Consider the following 12,246-nt stretch of genomic DNA (forward strand, 5'->3'; position numbering starts at 1 on the left):
CTGGTGTTATTTGTAATAACCCTCTGATTCCTACATTAGATAACTATAATGTAGTCAGCAAGTCTTCTTCTAAAGGAATGTTTCTGTAGCTCTATCATTTCTTTTTCTGTTCCCCAACTGACAGTAACTTAAAATGTCATTTCTGCTCCCTAGGAACTCAGATTTGGGGCTTTCATGAGGTCTCTGATCTCCAGGAAAGAATCAGTGACAGTGTCAGTAGAGCAAGCCTCCATTCACATCACCTATCTGTCACATGCCACTGTACTCTAAGATTTGATCAATTATGAACTAAATCTATTCATTAATGCTTTGTTGGCGCTGAGCTCTCAGCAGTGACTGGGATCAAATATTTCAAAGGAACCGTGAAAACAACTCACATGCCCTTAGGAGCATAAATATTAATCCTTGACTTGTTTATTTCTTGTTCTGAAATATTCATAGTTGTTTTTGCCACTTTCAGAAAAGTGGAACAAACTTCCCAGTGAAGCAGTAACCCAGTCATATCCTAGCCAGACGCTCTCTGAACATCTTGCTCACTTCATTTCCAATTTTGTTTGATGAACATCTGTCATTGGGCCTCTCCTTTCTCCATAGTCCTCGACTCGTCCCAAACAGGCCTCTTTCCTATAACTCAAGTCTAAGTCTTCTGCTCGTTGTCTGTCCTGTTAATCGGCTTGCATCGTGACCTTTTGAAATTTTTGTGCCACTAAAGGAGGGGTGTATCACATTACATCACAGCATTTAAAGCTGAGAGTCCCACATGGTGCCTGTAATTTTGTTTCTCATCCTCTCCTCAAACTCTCTTCAATGTTTTTTTTTTTCCCTCCAAGGGTCTGAAGTTGTAAAACGGCTTCTTTAATCACTTGACCCACATAGAATTATGTTTTTAGACCATTTAAGCAGCACACAGATAATGTTTTGATGAATGCAGTTCATGTAATGAGCACACAAGTGGTGAAATATGAAGATTCTCTGACTGCCTGTATTTTGTCTGAAAGCCCTTGGAGTCCATTGTTGCAAGTCACTGTGTAAAACCTAAAGGCTTAAAAATGAACATTTTTCAGACATCATCTCACTTATTTAAATAGAGAATGATTGTGTCCTCATTCTGTCTCAATGACTGAGATCAAGAAATAATGACTTCTTTTTGCAACTTTGAAATCTCCACCCAAAAAAAAAAAAATTCTCGGGCGTACACACACACAACAAACGGCAAAAGACTCAAAGGATCCAGTTGCAGTGAAAATGGGTCATTGGCTGCATTAGGGGCTTTTTAAAACACAAGAAGTTCCATCTGAGATGGGAAATCGAGCCATCACCCTCAGTGCGTCACACTCACTGTTTAAATTCCTCATTGTTTTTCTCAGATGCAAAAATGAGCCGGCACACCGAGCGTGTTTGGCAGAAAAACAAAACTACGATTTTTCACAGTGTCGCTTCAGTACCACTTCAAAGACTGCAGAGGTGTTTTAATCTGCAAAGACACAGGAGTTAAAGAAAAAAAAACACAGCTCATGCTCAGCTCATACATTTCCTCATTTATACCAAAAGTCTGAGTTGCTGGAGGTGAAGTGTGGTGGCAACGCCTAAATGAGAGGTTTCTAAATGAAGCAGAGCTGTAATTAGCACTAATAGCTCGTCAGCTGCATCGCCTCAAGGGGAAAGACATCCAGACTGAGTAGCAGAAAGCAGTCGGCTTTAGTTAGAACAAATTTCTAATGATTCGAAAGGAGCCCCAAAAAGGACGGGTTATTCATTACATCTAAATGCTATTTAGATGATCAAAAGATGTGAGCGAACAATTGATCAGAGGTTGTTTTGGTTGTCTTAAGACCAACCGAAGGATGCACACACCATGCCACACCACCCCTATTTTACTCTTAATGTGAAACTGATTATGCAGCGTGTATGCTAATGAGAGCAGCTAATGACAAAATGTGGCACTAGTCAAGGGCAATGAGTTTAAAGTGAAGCGTTGCACACCACTTGTGGTGTCACATATCTATTGCTGCGATGCGTTCAAAGGCCACAGACTGCGGCTTTAAGGCATCTTGGCACACTGACATTACCACAGCAGTGAGAGGTAACTGAAAGATTTAACTTCACTGTAATGAGGCGTCAGTAAACTGCACAGCTCTGTTTACCATGAATGCAGACTGTGACCAGTTGATGCCAGAGGATAACAAAGGGATAAAAGGATCTGGAGAGTTGTAAAGCTTATTTGGATACTGTTTGTATTTCATTCTCAAGCTTGAAATTGCCAGTTTGTGCAGGTAGATAAGTGTTGTAGAGAAAATTATTCATCAACAATATTGATAACCAGTCATTGTTTAATTGTTTAACAAGAAAAAAAAACAACCAATACCAAATACCAAACATTTACTGGTTTCTTTCTTTCTCTCTGAGATTTAGACACTGATGAGAAGATTGATTCCACTCTCATATTTGTGCGCTAAATATTAGGCTACAGGCACCAGCCGCTTAGCTTAGCAAGACTGGAATTAAAATTAATCAGCCTACCAGCATCACCAAAGCTCACTAATTAACACGTTATATGTCATTTGTTTAATCCCTACTAAAATCTCAATGTAAAAACGACACTGTTGTGCTTTCACTGTGTGTTATGTGCTGCACTATTTCTTGTATATATTGGATCATACTCCTCTTGTTGTACTGTTTGGGTTGCAAGCACGAGAAACAGTTTTTTTTTTTTTTTTTAATGAACATCTCATTACTGCATTACCTCTTATTCTTCCAACCTCATAACCACCCCTCCTCTTTATCTTTTCCCAGCCTCTGCACACCCAGGGACCTGCCACTGACTGTCCAGTCCTGCGTCCTTCCCAAGGACTGCCAGGTGACCGACTGGGCCGAGTGGGGCCCGTGCTCCAAAACCTGCGTGGACCCCGAGTCCCCCAGAGGAAATCGGACTCGGAGCAGACAAGTGCTCCAGTTCCCTGTGGGTGAGGGGGCGGAGTGCCCGCTGCTGGAGGAGTCTGAGTCTTGCGAACCTCAGGGGGACGGTGTGCCGCCCTGCGCCACGTGAGTTGCTTCTAACGGCGGGGGGCGCACAGCGGGGAGTGAGCAGAGGCTTTTTCAATTTGAGTGAAAGTGTAGTTGTGGGTTTCGTGGCTTAGCACTCGACAGGCGCTCGTGTTTCACAGGGATGCAACTGCATGTTAAGTTGTGATAATACCCCTCCTCCTTGGTTACAGCATTGTTAAGACCTTGCTACAGTACGAAACACACTGCAGGGATTCACTCTGTGTTCTAGTAGAGCTCAGGCTAAAATACAGAGAAATCAACTGTCTGGTATTCAACCTGACCGAGGCTGCACACGTTTCCTGTTGACTTTTACTTTACTCATATCACCAAGCCAATTTGCTCTCCTGGGTGGCCCATGGATGAGCGTGTCTGTGTCTGTGTCTGAGTCTGTGTGTGTGTGTGTGTGCGTGCTTGTGTGTAGGAGACAGCATATGGAGATAGATTAGTATAAGTGCTTGGGCTGGTGCCAGACACAAAGTAGAGACAAATGCAGGGAGACTGCAAGGATATTTAAGTCCCACAAACTCTCTCACACACAAAGATTCAAAAACATAGGCTCACAGATGGCCTTTATTCCCATCCTGCACCATCTTTACACACCGCCTGCCAAATTACTTATTCCCACTCCCATCCAAGAGCGTTTGATTTTCTGTCACACTGGTTATTTTATTTTTAGAAATCATGGATAACATTTCTTTTCACCGTTTTGTCCAGCCACTGTGTGACATTTCTACCAGCTGTGATCAGTAATAGGATTTGTGAACTCTGACCTCTACGTTGTAATTACGATTCAAATTTTAACCATTATAAACAAAAAAACCACAATCTGTTGGATTAAGAAATGATTAAACTGATGGTTGAGCAGTGGTGAAGAAACTGAATTAGGTGCTTTTGCCGTGTCCACCTCTCTGAATGTAATTGCATATTGTACATACTGTACTTTAAAAGTGCAGTTTATGATGTTTTCAGAAGATTATTGTGACTGAATTGGTTGTAACTACGCAACACATCTTTGTGTGCTAAAGTTAGGTCTGCAAGATTGTAAATGCTGTACTCATACACTACATTACACCCACGCAGAACTCTGTCTCACTCTCATCCGTCCCTCCCTGCTGTTCCACGTTCTCTTTCTCTGCAGTTATACCTGGAGAACCACAGAGTGGAGTGACTGCCGGGTTGACTTGTTGCTAAGCCAACAGGACCGTCGACGTAGCAACCTGACGGGGCTTTGTGGGGGAGGCCTGCAGACCAGAGAACTGTACTGTGTCCAAGCCAATGCTGAGCTTCTAAAATACCTCAACGACCTCCGAGAAAAAGACAAAGGTGAAAAGCGAAATGAAGTGAAAATGATACATAATTGTATAGAATGAAGGAGTGGATGCTTTTATTTATCTGCATTTACTTCACCATATATATAACTTGGAAGAATGGAATGGGTTAAAAATGGGATCTGATTAGTAATATATAAATGATGAAATTAGACACACAAATATTTATGTTTAAATAGAGCTTCTCCTTTAATAATTCCTTGTCAAAGTCCCCTCTTTTGCTTACATTATTTGCATGAAATTGGCAGCTGAAGGGTTTCTGCAGTCTGTGCTTTTTTGTCCAAAACAGCTAGTGTGCCAGCAGAACAGATTACATTACAGATTAGATTACATTAGCTGCAGTTAGCTGGCGCTGACTGTTATGAGTCAGTTATGACACAGTGCGTCTGTGCAATGTTTTTGTGACAAACTTCAACTCAAGTTCTCTCTTCACTTAGAGTTCAGTCTGAACACAGGTTTAGAGGCAGCATTAGTCTGTGACACGTGCAGTGTTAAAGCCCCTGAAAACTTGGCTTCCAATCACTCATGGTCAAAAGCAAAAGGATCTCAGGGACCTTAAAGGATGACGGTGACCGTAAGCCTCGGGCTATACCAACAATATGTTCTTGTACTCAATATGTATGTTATCATTTATGTTCATGCTAGCATTGTCATGCAGACCTGCTGCTTGTCATTGCAGGGTTCATGATCAAGATTTTCCACAAGACTTTGAATGGGTCATGTGGTCAAATCTTTAAAAAAAAATTATAACATAACCAATGAAATGGACTCACTCCACAACTCCTGTCCTTTCAGATGGTCTTATCCCAGTCTCTGTGTCCAGTGCTCTTTACTACATCCCCACTGTCCTCTCTCTCTGTCTTAGTTAAACCCTTTTCCTCTCTTGCGCATTTGATCTTTTTTCTATACTGTAACTAAAATCAACCCCACAGTTACACAGCATAGCCCAGAACAAATCAGTTGAATTCTCAAGTGTAACTCAAATAAATTTGATCAAGCACTGGTACATGACAACATAAATGCTCCACCACCCCCCCCCCCCCCCCCCACCCACACCACACACACACACACACACACACACACACAGTGTACAACATTTGCAGTCCCTTGGTGGGCTTGTAGCAGATAATTGCATATCAAATGCCTGCAACAGACATAAGCCTACAATTTGTTTCAATTCATGTACAAATATACAATGACATACAATATTGCATTTGAATTAATAGTCACTGCAGTATTTGTTTTTAGTCTTCTGTCCTCAGATATCCCACTGTGGCTGCATTGTCATCTTCAAGTTTTCTGTTCGAACATCTAAACAGCCTTTTACCTGCCGCCATTAACTCCTTTAAAACTAAATCAGGAGCCATTTAGAACAGGGATTTGTCTGCCCGAGCGTCCTGCTGTGACTTGTCAGTGGTCAGAAGTGCAAAGGCCTCCATTTCTGACACTTGTCAAGCCAGCTTAGAGTCAAAGCTGCCTTCTTAAAGAGGGTGTTAAAGACATTAGTTGAGGCTAAGCTTATGGAGACCAACCGTGCTGATCGCGTGAGAGAGAGAGAGAGAGAGAGAGAGACTGACAAAGTCTGAGAGGAGGTGAGATGCCAGTCGACACTTGTGCCAAGTGTGCTGAGATGCTCCTCTCGTGCCACCAGGAAAAGGAAGTTATGGAGTTTGGATTAATATTTCAGGGAGACTTTGTCTAAAAATACAATGACATGTACTTTTCTGGGTGCTTCAGGTTTCTATCAATTCTGGTATTATTGTTTGATTTGTCGATGTAAGATAAGATAACACTTTATTAATCTCCTGACGGTGAAGTTTGGGAGCAAGCTGGGAAATTTGGATTTGAGTGTTTGGAGATATCAGCTGCAGCTAACAGCCTGACAATCAGACTCAAGTGTCTGTTTGTTTTCATTCCATTATTCAGTCTGACATCCTGTTCGTGTTAGCCAGAAAGTTTAGTTTTATTCATGCTGTACTTTTCAAAACAAAGTTACAAAGTGCTTTGCGGTAAAAAAAAAAAAAAAGAAGCAATGATAGAATGACAATTGAATTGGTTACAACCATTTATCTTCAGTTTAGATGAAAATGAGTGTTAGGAAGGGATTTAAAAGCAGAAATGCTGAGGTAGCAGCTGCAAGGAGCAACTGACTTAATATTTGTCAAACCAAGTAATGAAATATGCCAGTTAGAGTTTAGAAGTTATCTTTTTCAGTCGATTTTCAATGGTCTGTACAGCTGCATTGAGCTCTATGCCTTTGCCCATTTTTGTGTTCATTTTTCTGATTCTAACACCTGAAGGTTACGATTCAGTTCTTAATCCTACTTACAAAGCCCTCATTGGCTCAGTTGCTTTTCTAAACAGGGAAATGGTCATCAGTGAGCTCAAGAGCAGAACTGAAGATTGCTGATGCAACCCTGTCCAGGGGTTTTGACCTGCAGCTCGACAGCTTTAATGACATTTATACAAGCTAAATCACTGTTATGTTACATTGGTTGATGATAGACACATGAATAAGTTGTAGCTTATTACACTAGTCTTGCTAATATTTCTTTAAGGACTCTAATATTAATCTAAAACTATCTTGTGTGATGTTGAATAAATAAATTCATGATAAATGACTTGTGAGGGAAGAGCTGGCAGTGCATTTGTGAGTTTGAATTGATCTGCAGTTCTTTGGTTCTCTGTGTATCTGCCATAATTAAGGAATAATGAGTCTGGTGGCAAAGATTAAATCCATTGACAAACAAAGTGTATTGTATGAAATAAGGAACAATGTAAAATGTATACCTCGTGAGACTGTATGTCCTTCCTCTGTCTGTCTCTCCTCTCTGCCTTCAAGCTGAAGTGCTATAGGGACTATAGGGCGAGTGAGAGCATACATTACATTACACGTGCCTGCAAAAAACTGGAGTGATCATACACGTTGAGGCGCCTATAACCTCTGCGAAGATACTGTTAAAGATTCATATATACAAGCATGTTGAGCGTGGTTGCCAGGGCTGGCGTGCAAAAATGCACGTGACTTGTGTGTGAGAGTTTGCACGAACACGCGCACACTCTCACACACACACATGCACATAGTTCTTATCTTCTGGGCGCAGGATTTCTTTCCTTTCCATTGGGGGGTAATCTCTCAGCACACCACTGAGACAGAGAGGCAGACAGTTGCTCAGTGAAGTTTGCTGCAACCAGCGCTCTCTGTCTCCCCTGCCTCATGCATAAATATCACCATGCAAAAGGGCGGAAGATACCCACAGGCCAAGATCTGGAATCAGCTTACCACCTCCTAACTCTTAACCTTAATCTTTACGGGGGAGTAGCTCCGATCTGACCCCAGATCTGTATCTTTGCCTAAGTAACTTCTAGCATTTCCTCAGCTATGCTCAGCTGCAGGAGCATATGGACCCCTGAAGCTCTACTTCCAACCATGTGTGGGAGTTGACATTTCAGTCACCTTTCCCATTATTTGACCACAAGATTGACTAAAAAAACGGTGCATTAGCGCGGAGAGCACCAGGACAGGTTTATTTAAATTCTTAAGCACATACTATGAATGCAGGGTTAGAAGAATGTCTTTTGAACTCGACAGGGACCATAATCACACAGTCACCTGTGTGTGTGGGAGACTGGAGTGACAGACAATATAAAGGAAAGAGTTCTACATTTCAAGAAATTTAGTTATTTGCGTTCTTTCTGAGAGCGAGATAATAAAATCAATATCAATCTCATGTCAGGCAATTAAATAAGGAGCTGGTTGACATGTTTGACCTGGCTGTGTATAAAGACTGGAAACAAGGGGAAACAGGCTCGGTCCTCAGTTTAAAAAATATGCCTACAAGTATCTTTTAAGCTGTCTTATATACTCAGTGTGTGTTCTTTCTGTAAAAACAACAGTTTGTGATTTTATCCAGATATACAAGCATGATCTGTTTTTTTTTTCAATTTTTTGCCCAGTTATCTTTAACATTTTAAATGAAAATCACATATATCAAGAAATCATACACAGAGATGCAATTAAGAGAAGAAAATTGACTGGAGCAAACAATCTGAATCCCAAGGAAGTGATTAAGGCACAGCTCACTGCTGTCTATCCATCCGCCCAGCACGGCTGTGCAGCATCTCCAGCTTTAGTGAGGGTTGCTGCATAAAATTAGCACAGGTTTTAATTTTGTTTTCTGTATAATAACAGTGGAAATGTTTGACAGAGCCAGGCTAGCTGTTTCTCCTGTCATTCGTATTTATGCTAAGATAGGCTAAACACATCCTGTCTCCAGCACTGAAATCGATCTTTTCATCTCTCTCTTGGAAAGGCCGTAAATAAACACATTTCCCATAGTGGTTGAATGCTTGGAAAGCCTTAAGACAACACAAAATCAGGACAATCAGGAGTTAATTAGCTGCTATGAAACAAAAACATTCAATCATGCCAAAGAAGCAAGATAAGCCTGTCACTTTGTATTTACAAGACTGTAATCAGATTTCTTTTGATCCCGCAACCTGATGAGACATGGTCACCAAAAGTCTGTGTGGCTTTTGCTCATAAACCATGAGTCTGATTTGGCCATATCAGAATAAAAGAACCACAAACAAAAATTATCTTGCACTATCGCTTGGACCAGACATAACAAAAAAAGACAGACAGAGAGATTTAATCTTGTTCTAAAACCATTTAATTGTAAACAAGCCCGGGTTATGAGGCTCAGCTCTCTCGGACCTCTCCTGCTGTTGCTGTTGCATTAGTTTCTGCTTGTCTCTGGTGTGCTGTTTCCCCTCACTGTCTGTGTTTGTTTGATAATGCTCCCGTCTCCCCGATGTGTGCGTAGCTAATAGCGCTATCTTCCCCTGTAATTGCAGCGGGTCAGACCCAAAGACAGCAGAAGCCTAGTGTCCCCCCTCTCCTCTCCATCACCTTCCAGATTACAGGTAGGTGTTTTTAGTCACGCTGATAACGAAGCCCCAGCCTCTCTCCACGCTTTTTTTTTTTCCACTTCCTCTCTCGTCAGCCTCTGCTCTGTCCTGCACTCTAATTTATCCTTGTCTCATCTCTATCCTTATTACTTCCCATTTCTCCTCTTCTTCCCTAGCTCCATTTTTCCTCTCTTCTCCTCTGTCCTCATTTCCTCTCCTCTCTTCCGTCCTTGTCCCTCATCATCTTCTCTCCTAACCTCTTTCCTTGTTTCAGCTTTTACGTATCCTTTGTCCTCCTCTCCTCTCCTTGTTTTCTCTCCTCTAACCTTGTCTCCTCTCCTCTCTTTTCCCTTTCTCTCTCCTTGTTTCCTTTCTTGTCCTATCCTATGTCTTCTCCTCTCGTTTCCCTCTCCTCTGCTCTCCTCTCCTAACCTTTGTCCTTTAACCTCTTTCTACTCATTTCCTCTCTCGTCGTCTCCTCTTCTCTTCCCACTTGTCTCCCCTCTGTGAACATTATAATGGATCACAAAGGGAAAAAACTATCAAATATTGGTTTTAATACTTAAAAGATTCTCCTCACTACTGTGATGCTTTATATTAACATGATATTAAGTGTACACAACACACAATTCTGTGTTTTCACCAAAGGTACAAGCCCAGCCTGCTGTTCTTTATTCAGAGTGCTCAGTATTGTTGCCAAGTCCAACAAAGGGATAAATAGTATTACAACAAAGTTCTGTATTCGCCCATAAAAAGCAGAGTAGAAGAGTTGGAACTTTGAAGGGACTGTAAGAAAAACTTTGTTCCTCCACAAACAGAATGAGGAAAGTGAGACGTGAGACATTTTCCTCTGCTGCCGACAGTAAGCCACACTCGCATGAGGGATTTTTTTTTCCTCCGTTGTCAGTTCAGCACAATAGAAAATGAACTCACTGGAGAACACACTATAAAATGGACTAATAGAGAAGCAGGATACAGAGAGAGTTTTTTTCTCTCTCTCTCTCTATCACTCAGAGACCAATACTCTCTTGGTCTTCAATTTTGTATTCACAAATGGATTGATGTTAAAAGATTGAAGTCAGTGTAGTTCCCCCAATAAGACGTGGATTAACAGTGGCTCAGCAAACTCAGTATTTGACTTTCAGTGTATTTGTGAGAGGAATTAGCCATTTTGCATTTCAAAAGCCCCACTTGCCTTCCCCTGTACAGTTCTGAGGGAATTATGATTCAGCTCTTCTGACTATGTGAGACTTTAAGCTCTTAGATGTCTTGTAGGAACAGTCGGAAGACAGGAAATACAGTGCCTCAGGTTGAACGTGTGAAGACATTTTTTTCTTCTCTGGTGAATCACTAAATATCTGCCGTAAAAACCGTATTTGAAATTTATCTCTCAATACTTCAGAAGTGGAGATCAATCCATGCTCATACTTTGTAGAAAAAAGTCTTATATACATATATTTCTTTCTATTTGCGTGCCACTGCTGATATCAAGACCGAGGGTCACTTTTCACAAAGTGGAGTTTCTATCTGAGGAGGGGAAAGATTTTGTAATATGCCAGGTAACAGATACCACAACAGATGGTACCAACTCCATCTTTCACTGTTCTCTAGAACCATCAAATTAAAATGAAACAGTCTGTTTACACTAACAGGTGTTGATGAAGGAACTGCAGCGTCATGAGTTGATTACAGAAGACACATCTATTACAATAATTTGTAAAATACCGCTCAAGGTATTTGCTGTATCCTTGATATTCACTTTAGAGTTTAACTTTCATGCCAGTATTTTTTCAGGAGAGTTAATTCCTCTAGTGTTTGGTATCTCCTGTTAAAATACACCTCTTGAAATTACTCTTCGCATAGAAAATAAAATTACAGACTGTAACCTTTAAGCTTTTAGATATCAGCTTCCTCCAAGTCTGTCTCAGTTAAATAAAATGTTTTTATTTTTTATGTTATGTCAATTATTCATTAGCTTTGAATGTGCATTTTAGAATGCAACCTGATTTAAATGCACAGCTGGACATGTTTGCTCTGTAAGTGTGTACATATAAAGCAAACGAGGCTCAGACGGGTCAGTCAGTGTGGAGCTCCAGGCAGGGGGTTGAGCCTGTCTCACAGGACTCACATGGAGGTGGTGTACTGTTGGCCTGGTGGTTTAAAGGAGTATTATGACATTTGGGGAAATAGAGTTAGATGAGAACATCAATGCCGTTCTTATATCTCTTCACTCATTTTGAAGCCACAGTCAGCAGCTTAGTGTGAAGTCTGGAAACAGGAAGAAACAGCCAGCCAGAGTCTGTAGACAAAAGAATCTGCCTGCTACCTCCAAAACTCAGTAATTATCACGTCATCGTCAAGACTTCCTGTAAAACCACAACTTGTCATTTTAACACTCATTTTTTGTGCGTATTAAACAAATACGATATATATTTGTGAGCTTTAACGGTGCTGGTAGTTGGATTTTGTTACCAAGATAGATGTTTACCCCTTGTTTCTAGTCTGTATGCTAAGCTAAGCTAAGCTAAGATGTCAAAATATCCCTTTAAGGCCCATGTCTAGCTGCCACCCACTCTTTTGGATTCAGTCTGGCTGGAGGTTCTTGAAAAAGTCCTCTGTCGCCTTCTCTGTCCTCATATATTCATATTTTCTGTCAGTCTCCAGTGTCTAGTCTAGTATCAACTAGAGACTCGAAAAGGGCAAAAGATAAAAAAAACCCTGCACGCACAGCTGGAAGATACAGTAGCACCACTTTGAAATGACACTGACTCCAACATACATACAAAATGTGCATGCATAAATGCATAAACTCAATGTCTTCAGAAACTCCACACATCAAATGTATTTATCGTGCCACGAGTCAGCAGAGAAATGTGATCTACACAGTTGTCACAGAGCTGTGCCTTGCATGGCGATAGCATCTCCCCTTTTTTATTTTGACAAAGTTCCTCAGTGGGAGTTC

At 41.1% G+C, this 12,246-nt stretch overlaps 1 protein-coding gene across 1 annotated transcript in view; it reads left to right on the plus strand.

The window, feature by feature from the left end:
• The window catches only part of LOC108883217 (thrombospondin type-1 domain-containing protein 7A), a 135,093-nt gene that overhangs the window by 47,513 nt on the left and 75,334 nt on the right, over positions 1–12,246 (plus strand). Inside the window, 3 exon segments of the mRNA XM_051075926.1 lie at positions 2,794–3,042; positions 4,184–4,368; positions 9,231–9,299. Of these exon segments, the coding sequence (XP_050931883.1) occupies positions 2,794–3,042; positions 4,184–4,368; positions 9,231–9,299 (503 nt within the window).

Source organism: Lates calcarifer, linkage group LG15 (genome assembly GCF_001640805.2).
Source record: "Lates calcarifer isolate ASB-BC8 linkage group LG15, TLL_Latcal_v3, whole genome shotgun sequence".
NCBI lineage: Eukaryota > Metazoa > Chordata > Actinopteri > Centropomidae > Lates > Lates calcarifer.